The 16,840-nt window shown below is 42.3% G+C and overlaps 2 protein-coding genes across 6 annotated transcripts in view; one reads left to right on the top strand and one right to left on the bottom strand.

The window, feature by feature from the left end:
* CNKSR2 (connector enhancer of kinase suppressor of Ras 2) overlaps positions 1-13,413 on the top strand; it is a 242,303-nt gene extending 228,890 nt beyond the window's left edge. Inside the window, exons 21-22 of one of the 5 annotated variants that reach the window (XM_031445722.2) lie at positions 8,180-8,376; positions 10,964-13,413. In XM_031445722.2, the coding sequence (XP_031301582.1) occupies positions 8,180-8,376; positions 10,964-11,179 (413 nt within the window). In that variant the 3' untranslated portion in view covers positions 11,180-13,413. Of the gene's footprint in view, positions 1-866; positions 2,072-8,179; positions 8,377-10,963 lie in introns of those variants that run through there. The other 4 variants (XM_031445723.2, XM_031445725.2, XM_031445724.2 and 1 more) reach the window with 4 other exon arrangements.
* Positions 13,413-16,496, bottom strand: KLHL34 (kelch like family member 34). The gene has a single exon (XM_031445727.2). It carries the CDS (start codon positions 16,492-16,494, stop codon positions 14,539-14,541), a length of 1,956 nt encoding a protein of 651 aa, XP_031301587.1. The 5' UTR covers positions 16,495-16,496; the 3' UTR covers positions 13,413-14,538.
* Between the last annotated feature and the right edge of the window lie 344 nt (positions 16,497-16,840).

Here is a 16,840-nt window from a genome sequence, read left to right as displayed (position 1 = left end):
TCCTTTTTCTTGATATAACTCAAAAATTACTACAGGATGTTGCAGATAAAAATCTGCTCTAGGCTTGAAAAAAAATACTGCTGATTTGTGCCTGGTGACAATATTTGTATTCCTCAAATTCTAAAATAAAATGAACTAAGAGACTACAGTTTCTTTTACACCAATTGTTCTTAGTCTCCCAACTCATTCAGAAACTTTAGTCTCTTCTAGTTTCTCAATTCCTTGAAATGTGGCTTGTGCTCAGGTGTCAAGACACCCTTTCATCACGTTGACCCTGTTAGAGCTTTTCACTTCAGTTTGTATTTGTCAGTATTCAACCACCTCCTCGGAGCCACACTAACTGGGCTTTTCTCCCTCACTAGTTAGCACATGATAGCATATGAGTCAGAGTAGTTAGACAGCAGGTAGACAGGAAAACTTTTCCTCATACTTCTTGATTGGATGAATTTGAGGAGAGATCTTGACAGAAACACAGTTTAATTTCCTTGAAGGACTGATCATCTTACATGATTCTGGAGACTACTTTTAACATAAGCTTTCCTGATTAAAATTACAGAGGTGCATATACAAGTATAGAGGCGGGAAAAGATGTATCTGTGCTGTGTATTATTTTGTATACATAAGATTGGCATTTCCAAATAACCAAGCTTAAAACACAAAGTGTCCCATTTATGGCCAAGTAGACTTGCATGCCAACAGAAGGACATTATGGTATTAAAACCATATGCAATTCTAGCCATATTTTTCTCTTTTCTCTTCATGGGTGTATTGCATGAGAGTATTTCTAATACAAATACTAATGTGCTTTGGGAATAATGGCACTCGCAGGTCTTTCATCATATTGTATCACTGCTTTATCATATTAGGCTAATACACTGCGAGAGTTGGTAGAACCTCTCCATGCCAAATCGGATCCACTTCTGTTGGCACTCAACCCATTGGACTGACAGATTGATAAGCTAATGTTTAGAGAATTTAGATCGGAGCGAGTCAGCACGACGCAGACTCAACATCAACCTCTTGCAAGCAACTAAAATGGCCTCATCCTTGCCGTTTATAACAGAAAACAGACTTTTAAAAAGCTTAGATCATCAAGTGTTGTGGATTGGGGGCCTCCCTAAAGGGATATTAAGAGGGGCAGGCCACTCTTAAGAAGAATGCAAGCTTTCTCCACTGGGACTAGCATAAGATCAAAGCCAATCAAGATGGAGCACAGTAACAGAAAACTGCCGTTTCTGTGGGAGAACAGAGGGGAAGGGCACTGACTGGGGAAGGGCTCTGTGTGGTGACACCTCAGTTGTGTTTTCCTGACACCAGGAAAGGAGAGGGATCAGCTCCGATAACTAGAAAGCCCTGGCTGTTTAATGGACTCTTTGGTGGCCTCTTTAAGGCAAAGCAGAGGAAGCAAATTCTGTGTATTAAGTGTATTTTGCATTTTTAAAACTTGACGTGCTGTATTGTACTGAATTCAGTGTAATCTATTAAGGCAAGGTATCCACAACCTGCTCTGAAACTTCCTATGTTTATTCTATTATAAAGTGTATTCAGGTGTAACACAGAGACTGCTTTCAGTGACGCTAATGAAGAAAATTCCTCATGCCAGGCTTTATTAGATTCCTCAGCTAAAATCCTAACTTTCTCCTTATTTCTTGGCACTTGTATACAAATGGTGTTGCCTCATAGGACAGGCATGAGCTATTCTTTTCTGTAAAATTTTCCAAATCTATATAGGCTGTGGTTTTCACTTTGGAAAAAGTATTTTGTCTGGTTGTCTTTCAAACTAGCTTCAGATATGATTTAACACTATGTAACTGGGTCCCTTATGGCTCAATATTGCTTATTTTTCTTCTGTAGTGGATGTGAAATTTCATTCGTTTAGTTGGATAAGATACTCTGTAATAATTTCAATGCTAATTAATGGATATTTCATACTGTGCAATGAACAGATAATTTAACATTGTATTTGGAAATGTTTTTTTCTTCCTGTCGCCGCAGTGTGTGGTATTGCATAATGTGAATACCTGTAAAAATATAAATTACGTAAAAATAAAAATATGACCAGTTGGTATCAGATCTTTTTAGATAGCTAAATAATTTGCTAAGTATGCTTGATAGTAAATCTCTTTCTAAAGAGAAGTAATCTATGCTTCTTTCTCATAAATGGAATTTGTGTTGTAAATAAAATCACATTGATCTGCCTTACAATTGCCTCTGCTCTAACCATTTTAATGTTTTTTAAGAATATATAAAAATGATGGTTCTAATATGTAGAAATGCATCAAAAAGCTTTTTGTTGGCATTTAATATTAGTGGGATTGTCTTGGGTCATTCTCCCTGTCTAAGTCATAGTAAAATGTTATGATATGAAGAATTTTAGTTTTTTCTCATTAAGGAATATGGTGACTCCACATTAATTTATAAATATAATCATCCCTTAGTTTTCATTTTAAAATGTCCCCTTTATGAATTCCTGCCTAAGAACCAGGTACCTTGACCTCTATGTCTCTATTAATTAAATTTTCCAAATTCTGTGGGCAAATATAGAATCTGTCATTTGTGTTTGCAATTGTCCTTCAAAGAACCTTCCCTTTGGGTCAATAAATCATTGCGAGGACACCAAGATTTTGCTATCTGAACTATTTGTCAGAAAAACTACCGTAGTACCCTGCATATTCCACCACTGTCATATATTTGTGGCAGTAAACCACGTAATTTGGCAGAATTTACATGCTTAGAGAATGAAGTGTAGAATAAGCTTCAGCTCTGTCTCTTTTGTCACATCTTTATGCAAGTAAGCTTTACTGTTGCGCAGAAGGGAGTGACAGACACTGGGATGGGCTGTACTTTTTTGGTGAAGCGCAGGGTCATTCTTACAGGGCTGGGTTTCACATGTCCTTCTTTAAAAATACACTTGGCAATATTGATGGATTCATTCAAGCTGTCCTTTCCAAAGAAGGGATTTTCCTCACTAAAATCAATTTTTTTTTTCATCAGAGAAATTATTTATTTTGCCTAAAAGAAAATTAAACAATTACTTAAAATTATGAAAAGGGTAACTGATTACAGAGCGACAAGTGAAAGCCAGCTTTTAAAATCTTAGCTTTTTTTCAGATGTAACAAACTACCCTCTCTCCAGTGGTACAAAATGCAAAGCATAGTTAGTTGACTTACTTATATAAAGACATGAATGAAGAGAGCTAATATTTAATTATAGAACAATTCAAGTTACAGTATAAACTCCTGAATACATAATCATCTTTAGCATAAAACCTACAAACATTAAACCCATCTATATTAAGCCTGTTAAAACTTTGTCACCTTACATATAAATAAGTTGTTCATGATGGTACACTAGTAAATTAACATTAACAAATGTTAATTGCCTTTCATGGTGAGAACAGTGCTTCCCATACGTGACACCCTTAGCCTGGACGCCTTGGAGCACTCTGCGGCCCTGCAAGAACGAATGCCTCTCACATTTGACTGGTGACTAATGCTACTATGTCCAGCCTTCTCTCCCACTTGTGACTTAGCCTTTCCCAGCCTTCTGTGCTCATTACCCAGTTGTGCTGTGGAAGGAACAACTGTTTCCACGAGGACATCATTGTCCAATTTTAAAAGAGCACAGTTCCCTTCCAAAACATGTACCAGAACTGATTATTCATTGTTGGCTTAGTTCTTCAAGAGCCCAGTTGGTATATTTGTTCTGTTTGGTTTTGTTTTCATTTTTCTCTCTCCTTCCACATGGTCATTACAGAGACAGGGAAACAGGGAGGACTCCAGAAAGACATTTTCAGGTCGCCAAGTTTGTATTATGCTCTCCTTAATTTTCAGCAAAGAAACTTGAACGAAATTACACAACAGACTGTGATAAGTTACACAGTCACCTGATAGGGAGCCCTCTGTGCAGTACTTAGTGTATAAAGTAGAGAAAACCATCACTCAGTTTAAACGTTGGCTGCGTGAGACAATGTGCCAGATAGAAGATTGGGAAATGCCAATGAGAGCGAGGTCTGTAGGCTCAGGGAGAGGCAAAGTGCAGGTCTCTGAAGGCAGGTACACATGGGGCCATTGAGGTACAGGAAGAAAAAACATTGGGACTTCTCCTCAGGTTTTATATGTCATTCTTTCAAATTTCTTTTCTGTGTCTGTAACATGCATATCTATTAATATAGAGTAATATATATATATATATATATATATATATATATATGTTATCGATAACAGAAGTCTTTTACCTGATAAGGGTGAACAATCAAAAATATTTTGAAACCACTGGGCAGGAATGTAAGGGAATATATCAACCAAAGACCTTATAGTATTTAAGAAATGTATTAGCATCTGCTAGTAAGCCATTTGCAAGAAACGTTCAACCAACTATTTTTTGCATTAGCTAATCTTTTCTTTAAGCTTTTCTTTATCACTACCTGGAGTTCATATGCAACCTGAAAGAACCAGACAACTGTTGTGATGCTCACCACATTCCCAGGGTCACAGTGTTTCATAGTGTAGCTAGACTATAAATGAAACAATCAGAGGATCTTCTTCCACCGCCCCCCCCCAACTTATGATGCAGCCAGAAACGACCCTCCCTGGGCTCAGAATTCAAGTTAATTTGTCAGTAACTTCATTGTGATCCTCAAATCTATTAATGAAATTTTGCATAGGAAAGAGAACTTTGTATGTATGTTCTCTTTGCTTTACTGAAATTGGAATAGAGAAAAGTGTCATCTGACACAGGACTAATTTATATGTTGTAAACATAAATGTAATTTGAGAGGGAATTTACTCCTGCATAGGCCCAGAATTCATGAATACGTTAGATACAAATTAAAATGTCATTGTAGCGGTGAGACACTTCCTCATTAGGAATTACAGAAGGTCCTATACATGCCCTGTAGTTTGCATGTGGTCTTCGACACTTTGCCAAACTTTCAGAAAACATTCACTCAAATTACCAAAGAGCTGAGTTGTGGCCAGTGCTCCAATGGTGAACTGGTGCATTGAAAGAAAATCAATCAGGAAGCAGACCTCACCAAGTGCTTGCCTCCTCTTCCAAAGCAAGTCTCTTCTAGAAGAAGAGAAGCAAGGGTTTAAAAAAAGAAAGAAACCAGAAGAGAAGTGAGAAGGAGACGAAGAAGAAGAGGGCAGAAAGAGAAGAAGATAAAGGTGCTTTCACGATTTCAGTTGCAACAGTAGCCCCAGTTGACTTAATTGGTATTCATCTGAGAAAAAAAAAAAGGCAAGGAAACCAATTGAAAATTTTAAAAGAAAATAAAGGTCTGTTTTTGTCTTGAATGTTGAGTTCTGTGTTGTTTTGACTGTAGAGCACAGTGAGTCAGATTTTATAATGTGACTCTGCCCCTCACCCCTCTCCTTTAAAAATAAAAGGACTCTTTGTCTAGTCTTAAAATGTTAAATAATTGGTGGCATTTTGTGGTAGCCTGGCATCTCAATCCTTCATCCTTCCTCATCCCACTGCTGCGTCTTGTGGTGTTGCCTATGTGTATGGTGTGCAGGGCTGGGGGAAGGGGGCCTTACTGATCTCTGCTATCTCTAGTCCATTACTCTACTTGGAAGTGTTTCTGTGTTCCGTCTCATTGTGATTCCTTGTTCAAATGTGCTGCCCAGAGATAAATCCATACTTGATTCTTCTAACAGCTGCCAAACCAGATTCTTTGTAGAATTATGTCATCCTTTGACTGAATGCTTCCCCCTGCCCTTAATGGCCAAGAAAGAAAAGAAAACTTTCAGTTTTTAGTTCTGTTTGTCACTTTTTATATTAAGTCTTTACTTACCCTTGAAGTAAAATTACACTGAAATTTTATTAAAAAATCAATCATCTGGCCCCGTATTCCACAAACTTTAAGAATTGGGGAGAAAGGAAACTGGGTAAGAATGTTTTTTTTTTTTTCAAAAAAAATATATACTCCCTACAGTATTAGGTAATACAGAAGGGTATTATAAAATAAAAATTTACTATGTGAAAATACTTCTGCCTCCCTTAAGTCCTGAAACTATAATGTGAATCGCTTTTTTTCTTTACTTTCCCTCAAGAACTGAAAAACTAATAATACATTAGGCTACCTGATATCTAAACTACTCTAATTCACATCTCTTAGGCCTCTCATTTCTCCCCTACCCTCTGCTCTATGAAATTATATCTGGCTTTTAGATGCAGTCTTGCCTTGAGGCAAAAAGAATGATAACTTCTAAATAATTCCTCAGGGTCCTTTCCTGGCCTGTGATTTTATGAAATGGAATTATGCTCTTCAAATGAATCCTCGTTTTTACAATTCCATTTAGTTACTCTGAATGACCTTATGATTTTGTGCCTTGCTGGCTCCAAACCATTCTCAGTTAAACTTCCTTATCTCACTTCCATCTTCTTCTTAGCCCCTAAAGCAGTTCCTCCTTTTTGCAGTCCTCTACCCTGCCCCCACTCCTTAAAATCCTCTAGGTGTTGCAGGCATTGAAGGATGAACCAATAACAGAGAATTAAAATGCTGTTATTTAAAGGGATTTTTGTATTTTTAGATTATAGTTCTAACTTAGATATATGATTAGGAAGCTAAAATTTGTTATAGAAGAATTAATGCTAGCATGTGCTGATAACAGTCATACTTAACAGTAGTTGCTAACCTCAGCAGCAGAGCCAAAAATTGAATATGAAACTTAAATGAAGCTACTTTTTCATCCTAAAGGTGATACCCTCAAGTTAAGGGACTGTATTTGGGGCTCTGGGGCCAGTTTTAGGTACCGTCTTTAAAAAAATTTTTTTAGAATGCTACATTTAAGGTAGTCTCACAAATTCATTAACACGTACTGGTAAATATATAGCTCAAATGATTACTGACAAAATTGGCAATCTAGAATTTTTATTAAAATCCTGGATTCTTGAGCCAGACTGCCGGGTTGGAATTCTAGCTTCACCACTTAACTAAATGTGACCTTGAGAAAGGTACTTCCCTGCTATAAAATGAAAATCAAGTAGATCTACTCCTAGTATTGCTGTGAGGAATAATGAGATCATGAATGTTAAGCATTTACCCTACTCCCTGGCACATATAAATGCTAACTACATTGTTACCAGTTAGGGAGGTTTTTTTTTGTTGTTTTTTTTTTGTAAGTACATCAGAAAGCCTAAAGTATTCACATGGACCATTGCAGAATGAACAATATTCCATATTTACTTCTTGGGCCAGTGTAATTAACTTTCCTCAAATGGGACTCTTTGGCTCTCTATTAAAGGAAATGTGATAGAGCCCTAATCCTATCTCCCAATCCAAGCAAAATCCAAGTTCATCTTTGTTTATCATTGTTGAGAAAGATATGACATCAGTATTCACACAATTAAATAATAAGATGGGAATTGGATTTGTTCAAATAGATCTAAGACCCTTTCCTGAACCAGTCTCTTAATTTTTTCTCTCAAATATATTTAATTGGAGTGTTTTCTTCCCAGGTCTTACAAATGCTAAGTAGTTTCTTTTAGATCGTGCCAGATTTCCCCTTACATTTGCATGTAAATATTCCCATATTTCATTCTAATTAAAGCAGTGTCATTGATGATAATTTATGATCATTTACCATATTTACAATGTGGCAGGCATTACTATGGCAGTCACATGAAACCTAATAATGCTCTACAACACACAATTGGAAGATTTTTACAATCATATACGCCAGTGAATGTCATTCCATCTTATGAAGTCTGGAAAATTGTTAAAATCAGTTCATTCAGTATTGCTAAACCAGGAGAGCTCTGTTAATCAGCACTTCTATGCTTGTCAGTATAATCATAAGGGATATTCATTAATGTTTTAAAATATTAAATTATGTGCAGGATTGTTTCTGTGTTGTGTACCTTTTGTACTCTAATTCTTTGAACTTAATGGACTCAAGATCTGTACGGTGATTTGCTATTAAGAGAATATTTTGTTAATTAAAGCATCCCATAAATTGATCATTCTAAAACAATTAGCTGCCTGTAGCTGATCTTACCCAATATAACTAACAACTGTGGTTTTGTTGGGGTTTTTTTATAATATGAGTGTTTTCCCAATCATTCATTATCCCGTTTTTCAGATAGTTTTTTTTTTTTTTAAGTAGATTTTTGGAGTGTCAAATAACTGTTTATTACACAGGATTCATTTCTCTCTTCTTTTGGACATTGCAGGTGAAAGTAGGGAAGAAAAGTTAGGAGACTCTTTGCAAGATTTATACAGGGCATTGGAGCAAGCCAGTCTGTCACCGCTGGGAGAACACCGCATTTCAACCAAGATGGAATACAAGCTATCATTTATAAAGAGATGTAATGATCCTGTGATGAATGAAAAACTACACAGGCTGAGAATTCTCAAAAGCACTTTAAAGGTAAGATATGAAATGGAAGGAGAAATTCCTGTCAAGAGATGCATTCCTGAACTCAAAGTGGCTTATCAGATACTTGGATGACAAAATACAAAATGAAGGATGGGGGTGGCAGAGAGTAAACAGAAAGAACTCGAAGCCAAGTTAGAGGAATAAATGTATTTGGCAAAGAGGAAATAATCTTAACTTTTCATTAACATCTCAAAGCACTGACTAAATGTTTTGTGACTTGGTTCTAGCAGAAAACAGGATGTAATTAATTTTTCCCCCAAAATGCAGGGATGGTGTTATTTCTCAGTCCTTTGTTTTCCCGAGATAAATATGCCATGTCGTGTAATTAATATAGCTATTAAAGGAACACAGCATGCATGCAGAATGCAAGAGTGGGTGCTAACAGAGTTTGAGATATTTCGTGACTATCTCCTGCAGCACATTTGGAGTGAAGCTACTGTGATCATGTTCCATGTAGACATTTTGTAATTGTTCTGTATACACTATCAGTTCCCGTGATCATGTTCCACGTAGACATTTTGTAATTGTTCTGTATACACTATCAGTTCCCAGCTCACATGTGCCTTTCTTGTTACACATTTCTGTAAGCGCTTACATTGTCTCCAATCTTCTTTTGCCACTCCCAAGCTGGGGAGGAGGTGGTGAGGAAAGGGGAGCCGAGAGGCAGGAAATTGAAGAAGCCAGGAAAGTCAGCCCCTCACTGTGTGTGTATTATGGAGAAGGCCTGCCATACAGACCCTCCCTCAGCAGGCTCTGCACCCTTAAAAACTCAGGAACAGAAAAGAGGAGGGGAGGGTAGAGGTCAGTGGTAGAGTGCGTGCTTAGCATTCAAGAGGTTGAGTTTGATCCCCAGTGCCTCTATTTAAATAAATAAATAAACCTAATTACCTCCCTTCCCCCCCCCCAAAAAAAGAAACAAAAAAAAAGCTGTCATACAGCCTATGTGATGCAGTAATTTCAGAAACCAAAAGGTCAAAGGGCTCCTTTGGGAAACATTTCTGATTCATTGTAGGCTGCTGAGGTTTTGTGATTTTGAAACAGAGGTGAGTACCAAAGAGATAAAATAGGAGATGCATGATTTGGAAAAATTTCTGGTAGCAAGCAGCCAAGTGTTCAGAGTCAAATAGCTCTCATTGGTATTTGTGCAAGGACTAACGCAAATCCAGGGGACAACTTAATGGCCTTTTGGTAACTAAGACCAGAAGTTTTTAAAGAGCTGTAATATCCAAAAGAATAATTCTGGTGTCCAGCCGTACCGAAGATATCCTCACCCTCCCACGTTTCAGAGCCATACACCCTCCCTCACCCCCAACCTGCGCCCCCATTCAGGTCCAAACTACCTGGTTGCAAGAGCAGGCAGGCATTGTGAAGCAGGTCAGGCTCACCTATTTTAAAGACCTGCTTCTGTCCCTCTCCCTCTCAGCCCCTCACCCCTGCCTTTTATGCTCTGTAGAGCCCCCAAAAGCGTTTACTTCCCAGGAGCAAAGAGTAGGAGCTCCCGCCAGTGTTGGGTTCAGTGAGTACTGATCACCAGGTATGTGACCCGGGGCGCCACTCTTCGCGGGCAAGAAGACCAAAAGTCAGTGTAAAGAAAAGCCCCTCATTGGTAAAACGAACTAAACAGACCTGTCATTTTTAGTGTGAGAAATTAAGAGGGACTGGAAATCTCCCATTAGGGGAGGAGGACAAGGACCCAAGCAGCCCTGTGTGCGTAACAGGCTCAGCCAGCACAGGGTGACTCACAAACGCCATCCTGGCTCTCAGCCCCGCTGTCTTGGTCTGGCCCCGATGACCAGAACCACTGCTCAGGGCACAGTGTTGTCTTCCCCTCCCCAGCTCGGGCTGCCCCAGAGGCGTGCCTTCCCACTTGCTGGGCTCATAAAGACAGGACCGAGCCTCTCAGCCTGTTCTGCTCCCACCTGGGAGACTCACTGCTCCCACAGGAGATAGCTGCGCTGTGGTGAGTTACCCCATCAGGAAGCTTACTGGGAGGGAGCTTATTATTTGCTGCAGTGCAAAAAGGGAGGGCCACTTGGTATTGCAGGCTCTCAGCGCTACAGGATGGGAGCCAAAACATGACCACAGCAAGAATGATGTATCTGTGGTGACCCGAAGGGCGTGCTCTCTGTCACGCAAGCGTGAGGAGCTAACTGACCCTCTAGCAGGAGAACGAACAGTGCATAAGTAACTCAAGACGTGGAATGTCCACTCGATGGCAACAATCAGGTGTTATAGGGACTTATATGAATGAGGGAGAAAACATTTTTTCCAGTTGTTGAAGGAAGACTTCAAGAAGTGAGAGGCTTATGAACTGGATGTTAAAGAACGAGGAAGGTTTCCATAGGCAGAGATGGGATACAGGATGGGCCAGAAGAAAAACTAAACCACACAGAATGGGCAATACGACCCATGCCGCGTGTAGAAAAAAGTACACTAGGATTTGAGTCTCAAGTGCTGAGTTTGAGGATACCAGAGCTGTTTCTTGTGGGTTTCTTAATATTTTGCCTATTAACGTTTTATTTTAAATTTAAAGAAAAGTCTGTCCCTCTCATAACTCTTTAATCCGTTTGCTTTTCAGGCCAGAGAAGGGGAAGTAGCCATTATTGATAAAGTCCTAGACAATCCAGACCTGACATCTAAAGAATTCCAACAGTGGAAGCAGATGTACCTCGATCTTTTCTTGGATATCTGTCAAAATACCACCTCAAATGACCCACTAAGTATTTCCTCTGAAGTAGATGTAATCACTTCCTCTCTAACACACACTCATTCGTACATTGAAACGCATGTGTAAGTGTATTCTGCCCTCCAGCCATCTGGTACCTTCTGGTCCTTTGAACAAGTATATAAGGTAGATTTTATATCAACGTGTGGGACACTTGACAAGCTATACTTTAATGTTACCAAACTATATGAAACAAACCATATATGGTCATAATACCACTGTCTTTAATGAGCATTTGTATATTTTATATGCAGTTAGTGCTCAGCTTATGTTTACCATGTGCAAAATCAACTGTCTTCAATGACTTAAAATTAACTTTTACAAACAACTCTGAAGACAGGTGGTCTTCAAGTAGAGAAAACACAAAAAGGCAGTTTTCTATCTAAGGTCATCTTTTCTCCCTTTAAGTTAATTTTATATAAACAAGACTTCAAATCTAAATCACATTTTTTCAGGTGCAGACATCCTTGTGGGTGGGAAAGAATTTAAACCTTTTTTATATTTATTAAATGTTCTAAGAATTTTCTTAAACATTGCACAAAGTTTAATGCTGTAGTTTTATTTTTGTGAACTGTAGATGCGCACACAAGAGTTAAGCAAAATAGAAGAGCATCAACGTAAGAAAAGTTCAGGTATCTAATATTCGTCTTAAGAGTCTATTAACTTGTGAAAGCTGGTTAATGGAAATACTATTCCAAATCCATGGGGACACTTAATGGTGTATCAGGGCAAAGCTTTGTAAGATGTTTTTGTAACTGAGACCAAAATTGAAGATAGAGCTGCTTTATTTTCTTGGTTTAAATCTTCCTTTATTTTTGTAGTGATGAAATGCTGATTGTGTACAGAGGAATTTGAGAGTGGATTTTTTAAAACACACTTAACTCACCCAGAAAGGCAGCTAACACACATATATATAATTTCAGCCCAAACTCATGTTTTTAAACTCAAACTTCTAAAAAGCTATAAGGTATAAACTGAAATGAATTAATTTTCCAGTTGGTTTCCAATTTTCCCCCTAGTCTATTAATTAAACTTATGTGATTATACTTCACACAGGGAAGTAAAATATGTTTAGTTACAGGCTGATATGTGTTCTAATATAGAAAACAATGTTGAAAAATAAAAATGTACCTCTCTCCTGAGGAGCAAGAGGAGGGTGGTCATTCAGATGTATTACATTGAATTATATGAGAGAAAAATTTTAGAGGTTTTTTTCCTAGCTTCATTATTTGTTGTGTAAGAGTGGATGAAGTCTATGAAAAAAATCCTCATCATATTTCCCTTTTTAAGCATCTCGTTTTTGAAAGTGATCACAGCATGATAATGACTGTGCTGCTTTTTAGTGTCTGGCTGCATACCGTACAAGTCACAATTTACTGGGGTTTTTGTTTTTTGTTTGTTTTTGGTTTTTTGTTTCTTTTTTTTTTTTGAGGAGGCGGAGGAGGAAGAGACCCTCCTTTACTATTCTATATCCTAAAATCTACTTCTAATCAGCTTTATACTGTTGCCTGTACAGCTCAGTGAATGTACTTTCATCTCTAAGAGTTCAGATATCTGTCAGTGAATATTTTTGCTGTAGAGGAGAAAGTAAAAACTCCACAGCGGGGATCTTTTTCTTTGCTTTTGAAACCACCATTGAATCACTATCGTTTTGCAAACTTTGCACAACTGTACAGGAGAGTGGCCTTTCTACAGCACATTTTCAGTAATCCTATACTTAGTCAAAATGGATGAGAAATCATGTATTAATGTTTGTATGGAATTTTGGGTCCAGTGTAATATTTTTATCATTTAAAAAGAACTATTTGTAAAAACATTTATTTACTGCATGGATATTGAGGCACATTAAATTTGTGGGATTTTGTACATGTTAAAAAACAAAAAAGCAAAAAAAAAAACCAAACAAACCCAAAACCTCTTGTCCTAAAATGAAGTGTGCTTGTTACAGGTGTTTAGACTTGTTGATGTTTACTTGACCAAACGTGTACATTCACTTAAAAATATCTGTACCTGATGGATGTGTTGTGGATACAGTGGCCAGATTGTGCCCTGTAAACAGTGAGCAGTTGATGGAAAGACTAGTTAGCTGTGTTGCTACTAAGCGGCTTTTACTTTTGTAAAGTTGGCTCTGTTGTTTTAAAGGGTAAAAATTAAACTAATGAATTTTAAAAGACTTGTGGCTAGCCTAGCATGAAAGAGACCTTTTAACACTATATATCTGTACATTTTATTGCATTAGTTTCAAATCTAGGAGAGAGGCAGCACTGTAAACTGAAGTCAAATAAATTCAGCTCTTACTGAATCCTTATAAAGCACCTATTTTATTCATGCAGAGTCCTCACCACATTTCTTTGTTACCTAATCACACAGCCATCTTCTCCCCACTCCCCACCCCCCAGTTTCAAGTCATTGGTAGGACAAACCAGAAGAAGCATCTGTCCAGTGTATATAAGAATCTTCTCTGAGATCCTACAAAATCAAGCTGGTTTCCCACTTACCTGACACGAACTTTAAAATTTCACCTACTCCTCTTTCCTTTCTCTGTGATTCCTTTGGGAAGGTGGGGCAGAGGGTAGGGGAGGGGTACCACCAAAAATAAGTTTAAAAAACTTTTGTACAAATATTCCTACAACATGTCGGCTGAATGAACATTTAAAGAGGATGAAAGAAATGGGATTTTGTTTCGCTTTTGTTAGATGATCCAGTAAACCAGAGGAGTCTGATGATTACGGCTGCTGAAATAAAACTTAACCAGTGAGCTGCCTAAAGCCAGGGCAAAAGCAGACTAGGGTAAATAAAGATAAGGGACAGAAAAACTTGTTATTTTCTCCAAAAATAAGGTGCTGTTTTAGAGATTTTTTTCCCCTCTCAGTTGGATATTTATATTAAACCATCAGAGCAGAGCTATAACCATGATTCTGGATCATAAAATCATAGTTCTCCCTACAATGATTGCATGATGTTTAACCAGGGCACTTTCCCTTCCCTATTTATTGAGATAATGTCATCTTCTAGAACTATTTATCACACTCTTTATAGCTAACAATTTTCTGGGTGTTGTATACAACTTCTTATGGTACGTTTTTTGGCTGTTTGGCAGAAAAATAATCACTGGTTAGCACCTAGGAACTACTTTAAGAGGGAAGATAGGGTCATATTTTATTTTCGAAAGTCCATCTCTAGCCAAGCATGAGAATTTCTAGAAATCCCCAGCTCAGTGGAGCTGATTCATATATCTTTCTAAATTTGACCCCTCTTGTCTCCCATTCTCAGCTTTAGGGAAAATGTTCCTCTTAGGCCAAGTCCTTGTTTGCCTCGTTAACCTTCAGAAGCCACTGCTTTCAGAGTCCCATTCTTGGGAAAAGCCCACGTGTTGCTCTGTAAGCCTGGTCAGGCGTGACTTGCTCCTCCGTGGCCTGGAGGCTGCACTAACCTATTAAGCCCAGCACTAAATCTGGAGCCTCTCCAGGCTCTTCCTCCCTCTCCTCGTCCCCACCCTCGGCCAGTTGCAGGACTGCGCACTGCAGGCCACTCCAGGCCCAGGGCAATGCGCAGCCAATGTCCTCCCAGCGGTCCAGGTCGAGGTCATAGCCCACCACGTTGCGGGTAGGCACCTGGCGTGAGGCCCGCCACTTAAGGCCGCCCAGCAGCAGTACGGTCTCCTCCACCACCGCCAGCCCGTAGCAGAAGCGGTCGTAGGGTAGCGGCCGCAGCCGAGTCCACTGGTCGGTGCCGGGATCGTAGCGCTCGATCTCGGAGAACGGCTCGTAGCGCCCCAGAAAGGCGAACACCGCGCCGCGCAGTGCCGCCATGTGGTGCCCGAAGCGGGCCGTGCCCATGGGCGCCCTCTTGCTCCACGCCTGCTCCCCGGGGCCCAGGGCGAACACGTCCCGGAGGCTGCTCGCGCCGCCCTCGCCTCTCCCCGCCTTGCCCCCCGAGATGTACACGACGCCGCGATCCCCGACGGCTCCCGCGTGGCCGTGCAGCGCCCGCGGCAGCGCCCCGGCTGCCGTCCAGCGGTCCCGGCGCAGGTCGTACATCTCCACCGAAGCCAGCGCTTCGCCGCCCGCACCCAGGCCCCCGACAGCCAGGAGCCCCTCGCCCACGGCGCCGCACCAGAAATGGGCCCGCGCTTCCCGCATAGCCGGCACCGCTGTCCAAGCGTGGAAGCGCGGGTCGTAACGGTGCACTTGTGCTGTGACAGCCGGCGGGCTGTCGGTTAGTGGGGAGGAGGCTTCGCCCGACGGGCTCTCCCCGCCCAGGACGAACAGGAAGTTGCCTGCGACGCACACGCTGTGCCCCAGTAGCGGAACGGGCAGTCGTGTGAGGCTGCGCCAGCGGTGGTTGTACACGTCAAATGCTACCACGTCCTGGGTGAGCTCCCACTCCTCCTCCTCCTCCTCCTCCTCCTCCTCCATCTGCTCCTCTTCCTCCTCTTCCTCGGGCGCCGCCGCAGCGCCCCTGCCCCTGACTGCCTCCCGGGGGACCACGACCTCCTCGGTCACCGCCTCCCGCCCCCTGCGCCCCCCAACCAACAAGATACGGGTTTGGGGGCTCCGGACGCTGGTCTGCTCGCCCTGCATGAGCGGCTGGCGGGAGGGCGCCGTGTGGTAGTTGAGGGCCTGAATGATAAGGCCTTTGACACGGGTGGGCAGCGTGAGGCCGGAGCCCGAGTACACCCGCCGAAGCACGTCGGTGGGCACCAGGCCGAAGCGGACGCGCTCGAGCAGCGCGGCGCAGTGGGTCAGGCGTTCGGCCTCGGGCTCCTGCCGCAACCAGGCTAGAGCCAGGCCCAGCAGTCGGGCCTCAGGCACCCGCGCCACGTCGGGGGCACCCAGCACGGCCCTGAGAGACGCGGGATTGAGCTCCAGCAGCCCTGCAGGGCCCGCGCCGCGCGCCAGCAGCTCCCTCAGGTGGCGCACGATGCAGCGTTCCGCCGCGTCCAACGTGTGCGCCAGGCCGAAGCGCGCCGCCATATTGGCGGCAAAGCAGCAGTTCTCCGGGGCCAGCTGGCGCTCCAGGTAGCGGCCGCACAGCCCTAGGGCCTCAGTGACCTGCAGGTAGCTGGCGGCCTCCAGCGTGTCCTCCACGGTGTCCATGGAGAGCGGCAGCCAGGCGGTGTAGATGAAGTCTAGCAAGCGCTGCAGGCCGGCCGCCGAGGGCACATGCAGGTGGATCACGCGCGCCCGGGACTCCCTGGTGTGGCTCTTGAACAAGGCCCTAAAGTAGTCGCTGGAACACGCGAGGAGCGACCTGTGCGCCGGAAACTCGCTGCCCTCGGCCTCCAGGGTCACGTCGCACAGAAAGCCCTCGGCGCGCAGGGCCTGGTAGCCGGTGAGCAGCGCGCCGCCATGAGCTTTGCAGTAAGACAGGAAGTAACTCATGATGCCCAGGGCGGGAAGCGGCCGGGCGGGGGCTGGGTCCAGTCAGGCGTGGCCGGAGGCATCCCAGGACACGGCGCCCCCGAGCCCCTCGCGCGAGCCGCCGAGCCCCTAGCAGGGGCCCATTTTTGTCTGCTCAGCTTAAATCCCAGGGCTTCTTCGCCCAGGTCCGTAGATCTCCCCGGGCCCTTCTCAGAGCAAATCCGGTCGGGGAACGGTTTCCAGAAGCCCCTAGTAGGGGAGGGCAAGGAGTTTGGAGTCTTCCGGGGGATGCAGAGTTTGGTTTCGGCGACTGCCGAGGCTGCCAGCGCGTTGCCCAAAACCCCCTCCCCGGCCCAATTTGGGGAGC

Source organism: Camelus dromedarius, chromosome X, assembly GCF_036321535.1.
Source record: "Camelus dromedarius isolate mCamDro1 chromosome X, mCamDro1.pat, whole genome shotgun sequence".
NCBI lineage: Eukaryota > Metazoa > Chordata > Mammalia > Artiodactyla > Camelidae > Camelus > Camelus dromedarius.
Note: the sequence above shows the minus strand (reverse complement) of the source record. Positions and strands in the feature narration are given on the sequence as shown.

Bases quoted from the DNA above. Each gene is read 5' to 3' on its own strand.
- KLHL34 (XM_031445727.2), bottom strand. From the start codon at position 16,494: ATGAGTTACTTCCTGTCTTACTGCAAAGCTCATGGCGGCGCGCTGCTC.